Genomic DNA, 18979 nt, shown 5'->3' with positions numbered 1-18979 from the left:
AAAGTGGGGGATGACATGCGGGAAATGGCCAAGGGTGGGAATCAGTCTATAGCCTCTGTATATACCTGCAGTTTAACCACTGAAACGAATCATCTATAAGGATGTAGTTTTAAATATAGAGTATTATACTGCTAGTGGAGGTCATTTCCTCTAAAAGATCTAAAAGGCATTATTTGCAAGAAGCAACACCAACTATTAAAACTGGGGTGGCATACTTTTATTATATATGATAAATAGTTTCTGTATAAGAAAGTCATTTTAAAAACAGTTTCAGCATCAATCCAAAGGTCTATAGGGTTTACTGCATTTGTTCCTGCCCTAATAAATAGTCATCATAGTCAAATAAAGTGTTTTCCAAATATGTTTGCAGGACGCTGGCCCTGTAGGACATTTTGCTAAATATATCTGGTGTTAAAACCTTGAATCACACGTGTTTTTTATTCTCAATAATTATTATTTGTATACCATTTCTCCTCTTTTAACATCTTTTGATTGTGTCCATTCCTTCAACATTCTGCGTTTACAGAAATGTTCTGATTGTTCTTGCTAACTAAAGGACATATTTTTTACATGTTTTACATTTGACGGTATGTTCTCAGTAGTTGGCCCAGCTAGGATTTGCAGACTTTGATCTGACATGACTTTGTTTTGACAACTATTATCTAACAACTTGATGATGTTCTCCTTTTTGTTTTTTTAGAGATGGAGGCCCCTTGTGGTCTTGCTGTATCAAGTGCGACAGGAACTCTGACAGCGTGTTGGTCCAGTCCGCCTGATGACCCACCAGACGGTTATAATGTCACATCCCAACCCCTTGTTGACCCCACATCAAGTTCACGGTCTTCTCTGTGGATAAACCAGTCCAGTCCTGCAGCACTCTGGGTTAATGAGTCTGTGTGTGTTGATGTGGGCTCATTTACTCCAGGCCAGACTTATGAAGTTGGAGTGGTCTCACTGATTGGAAAGGACAAGAGCAAGAGGACCAGCATTAAACATACCACAAGTAAGAGAAACAGAATGTACTTCCTTTTAAAAGAGAGACTAAGACTTTCTGAGTGTGAACACAAGTCAGGGACACATGAACATGTTGCTCAGTGAACTCATTCCTCATGTTGATGGCAGGGAAACGATCCATACCAAATGAGTTTTCATGGTGAATGATGAGGGACAGAATCCAAAGTCCTTAATTTGTTCTTCAAAGCTTTTCTGAAGCCAGTATGAGGCTCCTTCTTTGTCTCTCTCCACAAAGTGCTTCCTTTTGAGTTGCAGGGATTGTAAGATAAAGAGGGACGTGCTGCACTAAACAGGCTGTAACTCTGGAAGATATCCATTTGATTTGACTAATCTGTAAAGCACGAGCCTCATATTGGCATCAGATACCGTTCTGAATATTTGCTTGGCAGAGGGAGGCATCGTGATTTTGTTTGAATGATTAAAAATCCCTTTCAATGTTCATGATTACACCTTCCTCGATTTAAAACATATCCTAGAAATTGTAAAAAAAAAAAAAATTCCCTTGAAAAGTATACTCTAGTTTTAAACATACTTTACCTATTTGTAAAATGATTTTTGTATTTTTCCTCTCTGCCCTTGAAGAGCCCCTGCCAGTTCAGGTAGCGGTCCCTCTTTCAGTGGGCACAAACTCTGCACAGTTGTTCATCCAGCATCCACAGCTGGGTGTGATCGATGGAGTCACAGTGTGTGTGTGTCCAGGAGTGTGTGACACTGCTTGTGAGGGAACATGTGGGTACACGTGTGACTGGTACTCCCTGCCTGCTGGTGTCCATCTCATAAGTCTAGTCAGCCTCAGTCCAGGATCTGAGTACCAGCTGGGGGTGTACAGCACCAGCAGAGAACAGTTGGGAGCACCTTACTACACACATCCCTTTAAAACAGGCGAGTTCCACATACTCTTCAAAAAAATAATTATTTCTTCATAGCAAAATGTCATAGAATTTCCTGTGTAGATTTATTTTTCTTAATTTGCTACATTTACTAAAATTTAAAATTTGATTAATTTTTGTATTTTTATTCATTTTTTTCTTATTTGCACCTCTTTTTTTATTTTTATGATAATATAGGCAATGCAGTCATCATAATTCCCACTTAAAAACAATGAGTAGTTTTTATTGTAATGTAAGAGGAGTAATTAGAGTTGGTCTTTTTGGGTATTTTTATTTTCAGGTCTGGCTCCTCCTATCAGAGTGAGGGAGGGTGTGGTCACAGAGTCGTCCATAGAGCTGGTTTGGGACCCAGCTGAAGGACTGGCTCACATCTACGAGGTCATCTGCCTCAACTGTGACCATTCACACATGGTAAAAAAATAAAAAAATAAAAATTAATAATAAGAATTGTCAATAATGATTTTTTTTTGTGTGAAAAATGATCAACTGTTAAAATGATAGTAAGGCTGTTAGACAGATTTGTTGTTTATATATATAATGTGTGCTGCAGGTGCAGAAAGTGTTCAATGAGAGTGCAACATTTTCAAGTCTGACTCCAGGCGGCCTCTACCACTTTTCAATACGAACAGAGAAGGAGTCCTTCACAGACAGTTCACCCATCAATATCAATATCACAGCAGGTAAATACACACACAAGCATACATAACATAAACACACTCAATATGTTTACGACATTGCTTATTGTTTTTATTTTATTTTATTTTTTTATCCCAGCTCCCGCTTCAGTCGAGGTGTCACTTGTCAATAAAACCACATCATCCCTGTGCGTTTGCTGGAGCATGGTCAGGGGAGTGGTGAGCACACTCATCCTGTCATTAAAAAACACAACGTCAAGTCATGAGCTGATCGTCTCTTATCAGGAGCCAAGGTCAGTGTCACTCAATTCAAATATTTTCACCGTTTTATGAGACTGGAATCACAATTTTGAGAATATTTTTTTTAAATAGCATATGCCGACAGATTTGTCATAGTTTGTACCTAAATACTCTGACTGTCAGAGACTTTGTGTCCACACAGATATTACTGCTTTGAAGGCCTCGCTCCTGGAAGCCTGTACACAGCTGAAGTTATTAGCACCAGCAGGGAAAGAAGGAGTAAACCTTCTACTTTAACCCTCCATACAAGTAAGTTTACTAGTTTTAGAGGTATGAAGTGCCCTGAACCAAATGCATTGTGTGTGTGTGTGTGTGTGTGTGTGTGTGTGTGTGTGTGTGTGTGTGTGTGTGTGTGTGTGTGTGTGTGTGTTCTCACATGTGCTCATGGACTTGGATAACAAAATGAATGTGGTTGTGAATGAACAGTTGGAAGGGAACAGAAGTATGCAAATACAACTAGAAAATAAATTAGAACATCAACTAAGGGGAAAAGGAAATGATTTTGGTGTGTATTCGGTTTCATTTCACAGACCGATAAGGGATTTATTACAAAGTTGTGTCAGTGTAGGATGGTGAATCAAATAAATCATTGTCTCACAGGACATACGAGCACATGCTCTGCAGCTTAGATACACCAGATAAAGGGGAAATTAAGCACCTGTCTCTTTGGCTTCCTGATTTTACTTCATAAGCTGTTAAATCCAGACTGTATAAAACATGGATGTATTCTCAAAGAGGTCACCCATTGGTTTCTGAAGCGGACTTTTGAAACACATCGATGACAGTTGCAGTATTGGAAATGCTGTCTCAAACGAACTTTTGGGCAGCTTGGAAACAGGCAAAGAGATGAAGTAGTGTAGTCCAGACCATCAGTCAGATCAGCCAGACCCTTACTATCAATTATCCTACATAAAATCAAAACGGACAAGTTAAATTCACCTGATAATTTTGTACCATTAAAGAAATTAGCTCGATTTTTGATCTGGAAAATATCAATTTTAGAATGGGTATGTGTTTGACTTGCAGTGCTTTTGCAGCTAGGCCCAAGTGGATACTTGAGGAACTGTTTTACATAAATACTGTTCATTGCTATTTGGTAAAAATGTTACTTTAAGTTACAAAGTATTTTTTAATCTTTGTACTCATTTACTTAAACTACTCTCACCCAGCTGACTCAAGTGACCTTATTTAAAAAAAAAAGTTATTTAAGTGTGTATTACCCAGATTGAAGGATGGTAAGTGTGCAGTACATGTTGTCATATGCTAAAGGGAATCTTTCCTTCAGAGCCTGGAGAGCCACAAGAAGTGAGTCTTTCAGAGCAGGCAGTGACTTTGGTGTTTGTCACCTGGAGCCCACCACCAGGGCAGGTGGAGGGGTACAAGGTAAGACATGAATACTGCTGCATCCGTTTAAAAAAGCAATCACAGATGGACCCAGACACATGAGGTTACACACTGTAGTAACTTCTGGGCAGATGAGCATAATGATCTAAGTCATTTTTCTTATACAGAACATTACTGGTCCCGGTAATTGCCTTTTTTTTTAAGGACAGAACAGGCCAATCAGCCCCAGTCAGGTTTTGTACTCACCTGTTGGTTACTCAGCAACCGTTGTCGTCACACCACAGATTGGGTTACCAACCCTTTAAAGATATATGACCTCTGTAGAGCCACAGCCAGGAGGAATGACCAAGCACATTTTGTGCACGCAAATACAGAAACCAAATCTACAAAAATACACGAGAGACATTGGTTTAAATAAAGTAATGTTAATGTAAAATGTGTCAAGTTTTGAATTTTGTAATAAAACTTGAAAGTGACTGATGATTTTTGTTGTTGTTGTTGTTTTCTCAGCTTGTTTTTGGCCTGCTTTCTATGGACAGGAAGTTGTGGATTGAGGTGCTTCTCCGGGGCACAAGTTATGAGATTAGAAAACTGATCCCAGGGTCAGACTACGGTGTGAGTGTTTGGAGTCTGCTGGACTCAGACACCAGTCAGGAGGTGCACAGAGAGTTCAGCACACGTAAGAGACACACCTTATTTCTGAGAAGATTTTTAATGCACTGTCCTGAACGGGGGGAAACAAAGTTGTTGGTGATTCTTAAAGCTCCTCTGAAATGTTTTTTGTTTGGAATTGAAACAGACTGAAATTAATAAGAATGCCTCTACATGACCTACAAAAGCAACCACATCATCATCGACAAGAATTACAGTTTCTATTAAGTAGATTTGTGAGTTAAGGCATGCTGCTTGAACAGAAACTTTGTTTACTGTGACCATGCCAAAGATTCACAGTGACTGAGAAGTTTGACCGCTCAAAGTTAGCAGAACTACATTTTTATTAGTAAACACTACCTACACATTTATAGGACAAAATCAACCATGGGATAATAACACTAAATACTAAAAAGTATTTTGTCACAAACCAGAAGTTCATCACAGGATCTTCAAGTAATTTAAAGAATTTCCTGTTTTTAAGCTATTCAATGTTATATTTATTTTTCATTTTGAGGTTATTTTACATTCTCAGCCTGTATTTTACTTTGTTTGTGGTTTAATCACGGCTTAAATGCTGAAAACTTCGAGGTATAATTGTTTTCCAGGACCAGCAGGAATATGCACCCTCCATGTCGGAAACGTCAACACTTCTTCCGTGTCTGTGAGCTGGGATAGTGCGCTTGGAGGGTTTGACTTCCACAGAGTCACGGTGGCCAACACCTCCGCCGCGAACACACTCACCGTACCCAAGGAGGAGCGGGTTGCTGTGGTTACGGGACTGGTGGACGGCTGCAGCTACAACGTGAGCGCTGAGAGAGTGAGGGGAGTGACCGCGGGGAGCGCTGCCTTTCTTACTGTCACCACAGGTAGAGGGAACAACTCTGCATCGGTCAACACCCAAATACTATCACCTGCTCCGATCTCTTCTTCAGTAAATCACCGACACTTTCTCCACTTCTCTGACTCTGCGTCTCTCTCTCTCTCTCTTTCCTGTCCACCATGAGTGCCGGCACGTGTGCGAGGACTGCGTGAGATGAATGTGTCTGCACGTGAGTTCTCGCTGCGTTGGGAGCAGGCAGAGGGGTGTGTGGATCATTATCAAGTGAGACTGCTGCCAAACCAAGGAAAAGTCACAGTGCACCCCGCACGTGATGGATACATACAGGTACACACACTGATAACGTCATGTTTGAATGTACACCTTATAAACTCAATATAACAACTACACCATCAGAGGCAGCCGGGCATCAAAGGCTGGCACCTGATTTACTATTCTGTATGTACAAACATACACACCATTATATATCACCTGCCGTTCAAACCAAGTCCTTCCCCACACTCGCTCTTCCCGTCTGCCAGGTGTCAGTTATCCCCCAAAATGTAACCTTACACACCCTGCACACATACAGCACACAGAACACAGAGTTGAGTAATAGATCTCATTATTTATTGAGTTGGCCTTATGAGCTCAACCCTGAATCATTCATTTGCTTAAGCAGCTTTCCCTAGAGAGAGAGAGAGAAAGAGAGAGAGAGAGCAGAGGGGAGAACGTTAGCCTTGTGCTAATGAAAGGACCCACTGCCCTCCCTGGCCAGAACCTAAAAATTTGGAATACCTCAAGATTAGAACTGTTAATATCCTATGCTGGGCCCACTAACCCTGCAACCTTTACTCATGCCACTAACCAGCCTCTAGATCTTGAGGTGTTTTTTTCCCGTTCTGCTCAGTGGAATACCTGTAGACCACTACTAATGATTATTTACTAACTCTGGATGCTGCTGTACTGGGGAGGCCTCTAACCTGCTGTTTCTAAACTTAAGCTTACTCTGCTATCCAGCATGGCCTTCACTCGTCTCATCCTGCTGCTCACACTCTGCTTGGGGCAGATAGACTCACAGGTAAGACTTCTTCGTATTATCTTGCACTGGCACACAGACTATTAGACTTAACATGCATCCACATTATGAGGCGTGCAGCCACAGTCAAAAGTCAAATACACAGAAGAACAGGCGCAGATGTTAAAAAAAATAAATGCTTAGTCATTATTCGGGGCGGTAACATAAGGTAATAGTGCGGCACACTGCCATCTACCAGACTGATCTCTGAGGTGTTAATGTTGGCCACAACACACATTAAAGCAAATACACTGCAACACCAGGGTATGCCAAGCGAAGTATTAAGACAAACAAGTGCAACCACAAGCAGAAACAAGGTGTCATCCATTCACAACTTAAGATTTTTCATACTGAAACAGATGGCTGAGGATCTTCTTCAAATAGAGTTGTGGTGATGTATCAGTATGCCACATAATACTACTCAACGACAGAAGGCTGAGTAAGTGCTGTTGCAGAGCTTTACAAAGTGAATTCCCATCTCTCCAATGAGATTTATTCTTGCTTGTATTTACAGAAAATGATTAGAGGATTACTGTTGTTCAGCAGAGATCCTGATCCAGGGGTATATGTATCTCATTTATCTTCTGTCGTTGTCAGTTGGTGATCTAATTTGAAAAAAAGGAGAGGTTCAAATGAGGAAAGCAATATTCACATCATATTTTTTAAAAGGGAAATATAGGTACTTTACCAAATAGGCAAAACTGTTCAATTTAAGTTTGAAAGAAAGAGAAGAATGAACTTGGTTCTTTTAACACTTTGACAAACGTGCAAGTGCTTTTTGAAAAAATGTTTTTATGTTAAAGGAACAGTGCCTTCAGGCTTCAGACTGGATGCAAAAAGAAGCATAAACAAATGAGAGATGGCAAAACAAGGAATGGTAAATTGTTAAGAGTGTCATGTATTTGGATCAAGCTTTGAAATTATTTACATCCTGTTGCATTTGTTTAATTCAAGAATCATTCAAAAGTCAGAGTGCGGTAAATAGAGGTTGTGTAAAAAAAAATCGATACAGTATAGTATCGTTAATATTTTGTGTGTTTTTATTTTCTCATGGTCGCTAAGTATCGATATTTTTAATATGATATTTTAGACATGCTTTTTTAATTTTTAACTGCTGAAGGGGGTTGCACATTTCATTTTGAACAAGTTGCATTGTTAATAATGAATGTTCAAGTTCAATTAGACTGAAATACTAATAAAAAGACGGAAGTGAGATGAACAGATTGAGAGTTTTATGTTTATTATGTTGATTTAGTTTAGTGTAGTGGACATAATGTGCAGTGAAAAAGCTTAATCGCAATATATTGTATCGCAAGTCTCAGCGTATCGCAAAAATGTCAAGAATCGCAATAAAAATCGTATCGTGTCTCGAGTATCGCGATAATATCGTATCGTGGGGACACTGGTGAGTCCAACCCCGAGCGATAAATGACCTTTCTTATCTCTGTTGTACTACCTAAAAATGAACTACAGAAACTAAAACGCACAGGATTCACCCCAACAAGCCAATCACCATACTGAAACTGTGAGAGCAAGGTTTTAAAAATTTAAGGTAATGGTTCACAGAAATTAGAAACTGAGTTGAATGTAAGGAATAACTAAAAGAAATACAGCTCCTGCTTAAAGCTAAAATGATTAATGGAAACATGAACAAACCTATAAAAAAACCCACCTAAAAACAAAGATTAACATGTCTTTAAAATGATCTACCATCTAGACACACACTCACAACTGGATAAGGAGTTATAGTTGTGGTATATCAGAAAAAAAAAGGTTTGGAACCACTTTTCTAGAGTAAATTACCAACGACATTATGTGTGTATGTTGTGACAGGGTGCGTGTATGTTTTGCTGTTTTTCACAGGCTGATGTGGTGAGTGTGAGTCCAGGCACACAATACACTGCAACAGTCACAGTATCCTCGTCTTCAGTCATCAGCCCTGGAGTCAGCCGCATGATCAATACCAATGAGAGCGGTGAGAAATGCACATGCTCACATTCTTTGGTTTTGCTGGGTTTGTTTTTTGGTGTCAAAGTTTCGGCAGGTTCTCTTCTGCCCTCTGCTGTTTAACTCACTCCTCCGAAGAACACATGACCGAACACTCAGGGACAGAAATTAGTACAGTAGATGTGTGTGTGTGTGCATGTGTGTGCGTGTCCATGTTTGTGTGTGCGTGTGTGTGTGTGTGTGTGTGTGTCCTCTCTTCTCTGTTTAATTCCTCTAAGGTAACTTAAACCTGGGCTTTTGAACCGCAGGATGAATGGGTCTGCAGTGAATGTCAGTGAAATGCCACTGCTGTGTAAGGCCTTGTTCATCAGAGATCGGCCGAAATCACACACTTACTCACAACCACACACACACATACACGCCCTGATGATCACTCTTACAAGGGCATCGAGAATATCCTTAAACTGATTCTGTGTTCTGTTGGTTTTGGTAAACAAAAGTTTGATATCACATATCGTATTTTTACTGTGATGGACAATAATGTGTTGATGTTGATGAAGAAAATGAAAAGAGTGAAAAGACTGGATGAGAAAAGACACTTACTTCCTAACTCTCTTCCTCACACATGTCCCCTCTGTTCCTCCAGTCCCTGGTCCACCTTCAAGTCTTGAAGGAGAGGCTGTTGGTTCTAACGGTATCCTGCTCTCCTGGACGATGCCATCTGATGCGAAAAATATCGACGGATATGTCATCAGGTAATTCATCTTCTTGGAAAACTTGTCGTGGGTTGTTGTATTGCTAAAACATGAGGAATGACTCCGAAGATGATACATTTTTCAAGACCGAAAAAAAGTATTCAGATCATTTAATTTACTAATAAAATAGTCATAGAAAAATTCAGAACAAATTATTGCCTACCGACATCCTGAATCTTAAATAAAGCTCCTGTCAGCTTTCATATTTTGTTAGTTTTGTGACCCTCGTAAACAAACTGGTGTTTCTTATCTCTTTGCTGATAATATCTTGTACATGCAAAAGTTGAATTATATCGTGAGAAAATCCTACTGCTGTCTTTAACACTTAAATGTATCATGTTCTACGTCTTCTATGTGTGCTGTAACTCACTTATCTGGCAGTGACACACTGTCAGCGGTTACTAGCATTACTGTAAAACATGTGTCTTGTTCCTTTTGTAGGTCATACAGAGTTTAGTTTTATAACCTGTTAAAAACCCTCACAGTGGGTTAAAGTAAAAGTACAGAAGAATTTCCAGCTAAATGTAGCAGAAGTAAGAGGAAAATTACTTGTAATGCCATGTGGCCCCTTTTACAGCTCACTGGTGCTTTAATGTGTTAGCTGGATTTTGATTGTAGTAGATCTGGGTGGCGATTTTAGTTTTCTATCCTATTAAGTATGGGGGAGATTAATTAGTAAAAACATTCTTTTATCAAAGAATTGCAAGAATAGCAGATTTTTAGAACTGAATGAGAAAATCCTCATTAATAAGAAACGGCATTAACAACAAAGAATCGCTAAATATGCCAACATTGCAATATTTACCAAGTGAATTTAATGGAGTAGAAGCAGAGTCTCTCATTCAGCCCCAAACTGTTCATTAATGCATGATGTGAGTTTGAAGATGATGATCTTAAAAAAAATGGTTTCCTGCTTTAGGTACAAGGAGGTGTGTCCCTATCCTGATCCCACCTTCACACAGGTGACCAAGTACCTGGACATACCAGAGACCCTGCTCACTGACTTCACCTCGGGTTCAACTTACCACATTGAGGTTAGAACGTTCAAATGCAAGATTAAAAAAAACTTGAATTCTTGTAAAAATGAAAACCAAACAGAAAATTCTGGACGTCACAAAACACAACAGAGAGTTTAAACAAAAACTGAAAACAAAGGATACAACATACGATTAACCAATGATAGCTTTATATATAGGAAAACAACAGGCGTTTAGGTTGTATTCCCTGATGGGATACTCCATAAACAAATACATAAAAGACCAAATTCATTGAATATTACTGGATGTGAGTGTAGACACGTGAAGTTAAATATTGGAATGCATGCTGTACATATACCTCAGTGTCTCTGGAAACGTGCCTCCTGTATTATCATGTGAATGTGGCTCACTAACTCAGATCCAACAGGACAAGACTTTTCTCTCGATCCGGCTGAATACTGGTAATTGATCTTGATTGCATTATTCATCAGGTAAACAGATCTATGGATCAGCCCTGGCTCTTTCCACTGTCTGTTGTCACTGAGCTTGAATGTGATCGTGCTTATTAGTTTTCAGAATTCATTAACCCACACTGACCTTCATACAAATGGACTCTGAGAGCGACACACACATTGTTATCATAACTGCCCTACTCTATTGTGTGTTTCTGTGTGTTTCTGTGTCAAGTATCGAATTACTGCATCACACCTTAGTGAGTGTTTGTGGCTCAGTAAACCCTGTGCAAAGCTGAGTTCATTATTAAAGTCATCACAGGCTACAAATACCTAACACACGATCAAAGTTATCTTTTATAGTCTTAGCAGTAAAAATCCCTTCAATGTATTCTGAAACAAATATCAGTCCTAAAAAATAAGTTTGTCTTTTTAATAATTTTTTTTCTCTCTCGCTCCCTTTAGGTAGCAGCCATTTCTCCAGCTGGAATCGGGGCCTTCAGCAAGTCTTTGTACATAAAGACAGCTGAGTCCCGTGGGTATAAACACGCATGGCCAAACACTTGCATAATGATATATAAGAAAATACATTTTTTACAGATTCAGTTTTTGAGGTTGTATGTACATTTATCTATGTTTGAACCTCCTGCAGCTCCTGGTTTGGTGACCAACTTGACAGCATTCGCTCAAAACCACACCAACGTCATGGTAACCTGGTTCCTACCACACCGCATCAACGGCCTTATCACAAAGTTTGCTGTCAAGGCTAAACACGCCCGTACTGGGCAGACGGTCCGTACATTGGAGGTCAATGCAGAGGACATCATGACCGGAGCACTTCCACACTGCAACGTACTTCATTATACTGTTGCCCTCTGTCGTCATTCTATTTCTGTAGTTCTTTTTTTTTAAGAAACCATAGATGCTACCAAGGCAGAGTAGAAACTACATTGTTGTCTCATGTACTTTTTCTCCATGTGTATGTCCTGTATGGTCGTGAATGTTTAGGATGCAGCAGACATCCTTTCCCGTGCAACTCCCAGTCCCTTTGAGATAACAGCGCCATCATCCCCCATCACCCACTCAGCTGTACCCCCTGCAGCCTCCTGGAGTGTCCCCATATCAGTGGGAGTCGACCAGCTACGACCTTACACTGCGTATCTCTTCGAGGTGTCTGCCTTCACCTCTGACGGAGAGGGACAGATAGCCTCCACTATGGTTCGCATGCCAGAATCAGGTATGGAAAAAAGAAGCATGACAGCAATTTTTTTTGTGTTATTTGATTTACTGCATACAAGTTAATTTTTTTTAAATATTTTTTTTGTACGGCAGCCCCAGAAGACCCGCCACAAAACTTGAATATATTGACTATGACATCCAGATCAATCTCTGTGTCCTGGAGCTCTCCCAGCATCATTACAGGGAAATTTAGCTACATGCTCTACCTTTATGGACCTACAGGTAATTGTTAACAATCTCTCAGACCAACTCAAATGCCTTTATCAACCGTCTCTTACTCTGCCTTTATTCACAGCCAAGCATTACATACTCTTTTGTTTTCACCACAGGATATTTGTATGAAAACAGCACAGGAGACATGCAGTTTTCTTTTACTGGTTTGACCCCCTACACAAGCTATACGGTGGCTGTCCGAGCAAAAGCTGCTGGAGAGGTGGGTCCAGCAGCTGAGCAGGATGTAATTACACCCCCTGAAGGTGAGACCATTCTTAGAGTTATGTCACTACCCCATTTCTTTTTTGGTTTTACAACTAGCTGTCGAAAGGAAACAATATCCACGGTATTTTTTTTGAGTGTGTGTTTGCTTTGTTTTAAGTATGAGTCTATCTTGTCTGTTTGTGTGTAGCACCAAGTGCAGTGCAGGAGTTGAAGGCGGTGGCTGAGGATTCAGTTTCTATCCGTGTGAGTTGGAAAAGCCCTGCCGAGCCCAACGGTCGCATCACCCAGTACAAATTGCAGGTGCTGGCTGAGGAGGTCCTGCTGCAGCATATAACCCTCACCTCAGAAATGGTAAGCCATACATGATTGTACTTGGCAAATGTAATACATAGCAACCATGCCAGAGCCTCCATGTTAATCAAAATCATTACTGTACATATACACATTTTCGGGGGCATTGATCACACTCTCTTGATTGATGTTTGAACAGCCTTTTCACTATGATTTTAATCAAACACTCCAACAACCTAATAAAGAAATATACTGCTTAACGGTGCTTTGCCGTTTTCTCACCCACAGCTTGTTTTAGCAAGCATTTGTAGCCAATGACCTCATGGATTACATTAGCCTTCACTACACTACTGCTGTTTCCACTTCCCTTTAAATGCTAAAAGAAGAATTCTAAAGTTAGAGGCTCCATTAAAAAAAAACAGCCTCCATCTAAATGCAACCCGCAAGCCTTGTCCACTGATGTCCACTGATTCAACTCGACATTGTTTTAAGGGGCTGATGAGTCAAAAGTATTGAGTGCGCTTTACACTGCACCCAATCAGAAGGAATCAAAATCAGCAGACAGAACGTTAATACAACTTTTCTTCCTTCAGAACGCAACTGGTATGTATGAGGATGATACCCAACCTCCTGATGTCCCGAACAATCCAAGGCGTAAGAGGAACGCCGAGCTCAGTGAGATGACGTCCGCGCCGACTTTTACAGCAACTCTTTCAGCTCGCAGACTGCCCACCGCGGTTACTGCTTCCGCTTTCACACGTTTCTGGCTAAGAAGCGCCGACCACATTACTAACACTGAAGATCAACCAGCTGCTGACTCCATGATCTCTGATGATTCCAGCATCACTTCAGTCACTTCTTTAGCCGCTAACAGCGAAGATATTCAATCTACCGTAGTGACTGCTGCATTTTCTTTTACATCTGTGCCACCTGCTTCACTTCCACCCTGGCTTACAAAGCAATCAAATTCTCAGGATATGACCTCAGACTCCTCACAATTGGCTCTGACCCCGGGCCAGCTCCGCATATCCACACATGATGCATCCATAACAGGACACTTTTCAACACGCATTGCAGCAGCCTCTGGTAGCACAGGTGGGAGAGCACTAACACTAAACACCGCTTCTCTTAAGCCCCGATGGAAGGATTTTTAAATTGTATGATTCCTGTGTGTGTGCATACTATGTCTTCTATAACCATTTGTGTTTGCATGAATGCTGTAGGCGTGACAGTGAGAGAGGAGGTGATGGACGTTCTGTCTGAGGAGCTGTCTTACCTGGTGGCAGATCTGAATCCCTTCACTGAGTACACATTCAGGGTCACTGCGTCTACCACTGTGGGAGAAGGTCCTGCGAGGGACATTACTGAGAAGACAAGGGAGCAGGGTGGGTGGTCACATGTCGCTAAAAAACGCGACAACTAAAATAGAAAAACTATGACAAGCCCTTGAAATGTGACTATCCATTTTTCGATTTTTTTTCATACTGTGTGTGTTGTTTAGTCCCTAGCTCGGTGCTGGAAGTGTCTTATCAAAACATCAGCTCCACATCCATACTAGTGACCTGGGTGCCACCTCTTAACCCCAATGGGCTGATCACACATTACGCTGTCTATGGCCTCAACCTGCGCAGTAATCAAGCCCTGCAGTGGGTTTCTGACACCACCAGCATACTGATAACAGGTAAACGCCTTTCGCTGCACACGTCTAGGCAGTCATTGTGATATTTGTTATGATACAAGTGTGATACTCATGTAAACCGTCTGTGACTGATAGATCTGGACAAATATACTGGTTATAAGCTACGTGTAGCTGCGTCTACAGCTGTCGGAGAGAGCTCTCTGTCTGAGGAAGACGACATCTTTGTTTACACCTTAGAGGATGGTATGTGCTCAACTCAAACACAGATGATAAATAGTGCCATAAAAAGAAAATTGTAGTGTCGAAAAACATAAATAGTGACACAGTGTGCTTACAGATACGTGTTTTTCAATTACCTATCAATCCAGTCATATAATTCAATGAAAAATAACTAAATTATTCATTTTTAACCCTCGTTCAGAGCCCGACTCCCCTCCCGTGGACCTCATGGTGGATGACACCAGCCCCTCCACCGCTACATTGACCTGGTCCTCACCTGAGAAAGCCAACGGAGTGATCCAATATTATGAGGTCATGTATGAGAACGAGTCCTACTCCGCGTTGATGAACACGACCTCTAACACGGTCACTCTGATCGACCTGAAGCCGTTCTCACACTACAACGTATCTGTGAGGGCGTACACGCGCTACGGCCACGGCAACCAGACATCAGAAATATTATACCTGCTGTCCGGAGAGGACGGTACGTTGACGGATATGCACCCACCTTGGCCAAAACACACATTTTGAAAAAAACATGTAGTGACGACATCCATTCACTGTGTTCACGTGGCATCCATTCCCCTGTGACATCACGATCAGGGGGGGAATGCTGCTCAAATGCTGCTATAAAGTGGTGTTTGCTGTGTTGAAGGTTGTAAATCATATAAATGTTGGGAACCTGATACATTTTTATCATTAAAGGGCATGCCTTTTTATTAGAAATTGGAAATTGCACCCTATTTTCAGATAAGACAACATATTTGCTTGAGATTTGACAGAGAAGAATCAGCTAACATCAGAATTCAATCCATGTCTACCTACAATTACTGTTAGCTAGTTAACTTTAGAGTTAGCAATAAAATCAAGCCTTACCGATTGCGTTATGTACAACAGCATTAACAAATGCTAATGCATGTCAGGAAGTGGTTGTTTACCGACCTTTACTGGTTTCTAACAGTAGATATTTAAGTTATTGATATATTGTTAGCTTGATTGAACATCTGTGACAGGTGAAAAAAAAAGATTAAACTAACTAATTGGAAGCTAGCATTGGTTCATTGCTAAGATTAGCTGTTGACTTTAAGGGGGTCAGCCCTATGTTCCCACAGCCCTATGTTCCCACAGCCCTATGGTCCCACAGCCCTATGTTCCCACAGCCCTATGTTCCCACAGCCCTATGTTCCCACATTTCTAAGAATTTTCTCAAAATTAGGCCCTATATTCCCACAGGATAGGGTAAGGGTTAGGGTAAGTTACTCTAACTTTAACTGATACAAATTTATGAAAAAGGACTAATTTTGAGAAAAACTTTAGAAATGTGGGAACATAGGCACGCTCCCGACTTGAGATAGCTGTAATGAGCTGATCAGTCCCAAAAAAAGATGTTATACCTTTAAAAAGCGCTGTTTTCACTATTCAGTATTTTAAGTTACTGATCACATTACAAAGGTTGAATACGTAACAATAAGACAGATTCACTATTTTCATATGACTTGCACACCTGGAATACAGTAGAACAACATTTCAGCTTCCCTGTGTGATCATAATGCCTGACGGAGATGGCTGACATGTGAACATGGTGAAAAGAGCAGATTTTTAAAGTGCATATTTGGTCTGTTTTCTTTTCCAGTCCCCGGCAGTCCTCCTTATGGTGTGGCTTACGAGTCGGTCAGTCCCAGCGAGGTGAACATAACCTGGCAGCCCCCTCTGCTACCTAACGGAGTGATTACCCACTACAGCCTGGAGCTTTGGAATTCAAGTCACTACTTGAACTTCACCTCACCAACCAACAGCCTCCACATCACACACCTGAGGAAGTACGCACACTACCGCGTCACGGTGCAAACGCACACACGTGTCGGGCCCGGGAACTACAGCAGCGAGCCGCTCAACATCACCACACTGGAGGATGGTGAGAGAGAGAGGAGGGGAATGGAAAAGGGAGGGTTTTTGAGTTTTAGTTGCAGCACCCTGCATGGTTACATCATTGCTGAGCTCAAGGGTGTCTGATTAAATCTGACTTTTTCTCTCCTCGTTTCCTCCTCACTTACATTTCTCTGTTTCAGCTCATGCTTAACAGTGTTACATAACAGGTTTTTGTCGCCGCCTGGCACTCGTGTCTTCCATCAGGACTGAGCAGTGCAAACAACAGAGTCATTAAAACTAAACAGTCTTTCTTTTCAGCGCAGTATTCCCTCTGGCTCGGTCCTGAGACTGAGGTTCTTATTTGCCCGGTGCAAATATATTAAAAAAACACTCATCACTTCAGTTTCTATTTAAAAAGTCAGTCTACGGTCTGCTTTGTGTTACTGGAAAGTCTTTCTCCTGCAATCTCAGCTCCAGACACGCCACCTCAGTTCCTCCGGGCCACAAAGTTGTCAGACTATGAGGTAGAATTGTCATGGCAACCGCCACCTGAAGCCAATTCAAAAGTACTCTACTACATTGTCAGAGTTTGGTGAGTATCACAATTTGACCATCTCTGCAAAAAAAGAAAATAAAAGACATCACAGCATGCTTTCTCTCTTTGTCAGGAATGAAACAACTGAGCTGTGGCAGAATGTAACTCAGACATCTGTGGTTATAAACGTAGACTCACAGAGCCTCTACAACGCCTCTGTGTCCAGCTGGACCAGGCTAGGAGACGGAGGGGTACTGATCTACATCAGCTTTACCACCACTGACGCAGGTGTTTGATGCTCGGTGAAACAGTTTTGACAGACAGCTTCATCGTCCTCACATACAAAATATTTAGATTTTTTTCTAACTTGTCTGAATGTTTGTCTGTGTCCTTTCTGTCTTTGCCTCCTTACTTGCAGAACCATTTGACCCCCCGCAGAATGTGACTTTTGTAAATGTGACCGCCTCCTCCGTCACCTTGCTGTGGCATCCACCCACTGAACCCAATGGCATCGTTGTACTTTACACTATTTTCTACTCTGATAACAACACTGTGAATATGCAGGTGAGTCACATACGGCTGAATGAACCTGTACTAATCAATTTTGTATTATGATTTAAAATATCTGTATTTTGATAAATTGGTTAAATTGAGATTCAACATCTCTTCTTCCAGAGAAACTTGTCAAGATTGGCCAATCATTTTATTTTATTTTTTTAAATAGTTCACATCAAAGTAGAAAGAGGCACATATGTGGAAGTATTTAAAAACCAGGGAAGATGATTAATACCAAAACAGAGCTAAAAGGAGAGGATGTACGACTGCCATTTGTCAGTTAAACCTGATGAATATGTAAAAAGTTAATTAAAAAGCTATGAGTTAGTCAAAGCTAATTGCTAAAACATTCAATAAATAGATAATGGTGGCTGTTTTGTTGTGCAGATTCCATAGGATCAAAATATCAGTACTGCTCTAACATATCTAAATTACTTAGAGGACGAAATCTTAAATGCTTTTGGTAGACTAACACCTGAAATTGTTTGGTTATCCATTCATATGTAACCTCTCAGTATAAAAAAATGAATACTGCTCTAATTTAAAGAGTAAGAGTTACCTTAAGAGTCTTTTTTTTATCTGCAGAGAGTTCCTGTTTCCACATTACCTGCCCCGGCCTCTCCTGGTTCAGCCCTCTCCTACACTCTGACCCGGCTGGTTGGGGGCACAAACTACTCCCTGTGGATGACCTCCAGCACCGTGCAGGGGGACGGAGGGGTCCGGAGTGATCCGATAATCATCTTCTTACCGGAGGACGGTCAGTCATTCAATCACACACACCTACATACAGTTTTAGAAATGAGTTCAAAGAAATAGACATAACAATTAAGTGCTGCATATAATTACAACACACAGAGAGGATTACTGCACACAGTGACTCAGAGTCTCGCTGGTCACACGTCTGCACACTTTTTTCAAAACTCTTTAACTTCCTACTAAAAAATTACATAAAGACGATGTAGCTTTCAGCCTGCTAGTTAAAGGAGAAAACAGTCCGTCTGTCCAACTGGCCTCTGACACTTTGCATCAAAGACAGCCAGTTTGTGTTTCATTTTACGATGCATGATGAACGTTCAGATAAATCAATCAAAAGAGAGAGGGGGAAAGAGAAAGAAAGAAAGGGCAGAACCATTGTATCATGTCATACAGAACAATTAAAAAAGCTTCATGCTCATTGAGAAAGGTTATTTTGTGACAGAATAAAAGCAGAAATTGTATTGTTACAATGGAAACTCAAATTTGAATAGTCTGATATATTTAGTCATGCTTTTTGCATCCTCAGAGTAAAAAGTGAAGTGAACATAAAGCTTATCTCTTTTTATGTGATTTTG

General features: G+C 40.8%; 1 protein-coding gene across 1 annotated transcript in view; it reads left to right on the top strand.

Annotated features, from left to right (window-relative positions):
- Positions 1–18979, top strand: part of ptprq (protein tyrosine phosphatase receptor type Q) — a 39628-nt gene that overhangs the window by 3687 nt on the left and 16962 nt on the right. The window contains exons 9-37 of the mRNA XM_065956644.1: positions 701–1003; positions 1597–1896; positions 2185–2315; positions 2455–2584; positions 2679–2832; positions 2982–3088; positions 4125–4222; positions 4694–4862; positions 5443–5703; positions 5842–6002; positions 8596–8707; positions 9326–9434; positions 10354–10468; positions 11329–11398; positions 11516–11715; positions 11872–12100; positions 12196–12324; positions 12432–12578; positions 12728–12891; positions 13425–13926; positions 14055–14216; positions 14333–14512; positions 14606–14713; positions 14892–15173; positions 16323–16604; positions 17030–17150; positions 17227–17331; positions 17510–17657; positions 18234–18405. Coding sequence (XP_065812716.1) covers positions 701–1003; positions 1597–1896; positions 2185–2315; positions 2455–2584; positions 2679–2832; positions 2982–3088; positions 4125–4222; positions 4694–4862; positions 5443–5703; positions 5842–6002; positions 8596–8707; positions 9326–9434; positions 10354–10468; positions 11329–11398; positions 11516–11715; positions 11872–12100; positions 12196–12324; positions 12432–12578; positions 12728–12891; positions 13425–13926; positions 14055–14216; positions 14333–14512; positions 14606–14713; positions 14892–15173; positions 16323–16604; positions 17030–17150; positions 17227–17331; positions 17510–17657; positions 18234–18405 — 5151 coding nt within the window. The remainder of the gene's footprint in view (positions 1–700; positions 1004–1596; positions 1897–2184; positions 2316–2454; positions 2585–2678; positions 2833–2981; positions 3089–4124; positions 4223–4693; positions 4863–5442; positions 5704–5841; positions 6003–8595; positions 8708–9325; positions 9435–10353; positions 10469–11328; positions 11399–11515; positions 11716–11871; positions 12101–12195; positions 12325–12431; positions 12579–12727; positions 12892–13424; positions 13927–14054; positions 14217–14332; positions 14513–14605; positions 14714–14891; positions 15174–16322; positions 16605–17029; positions 17151–17226; positions 17332–17509; positions 17658–18233; positions 18406–18979) is intronic.

This window comes from Labrus bergylta, chromosome 7 (genome assembly GCF_963930695.1).
Source record: "Labrus bergylta chromosome 7, fLabBer1.1, whole genome shotgun sequence".
Taxonomy (NCBI): Eukaryota; Metazoa; Chordata; class Actinopteri; order Labriformes; family Labridae; genus Labrus; species Labrus bergylta.
The sequence above is the reverse complement of the archived record's forward strand: the minus strand, read 5'-3'. Positions and strand labels throughout refer to the sequence as shown.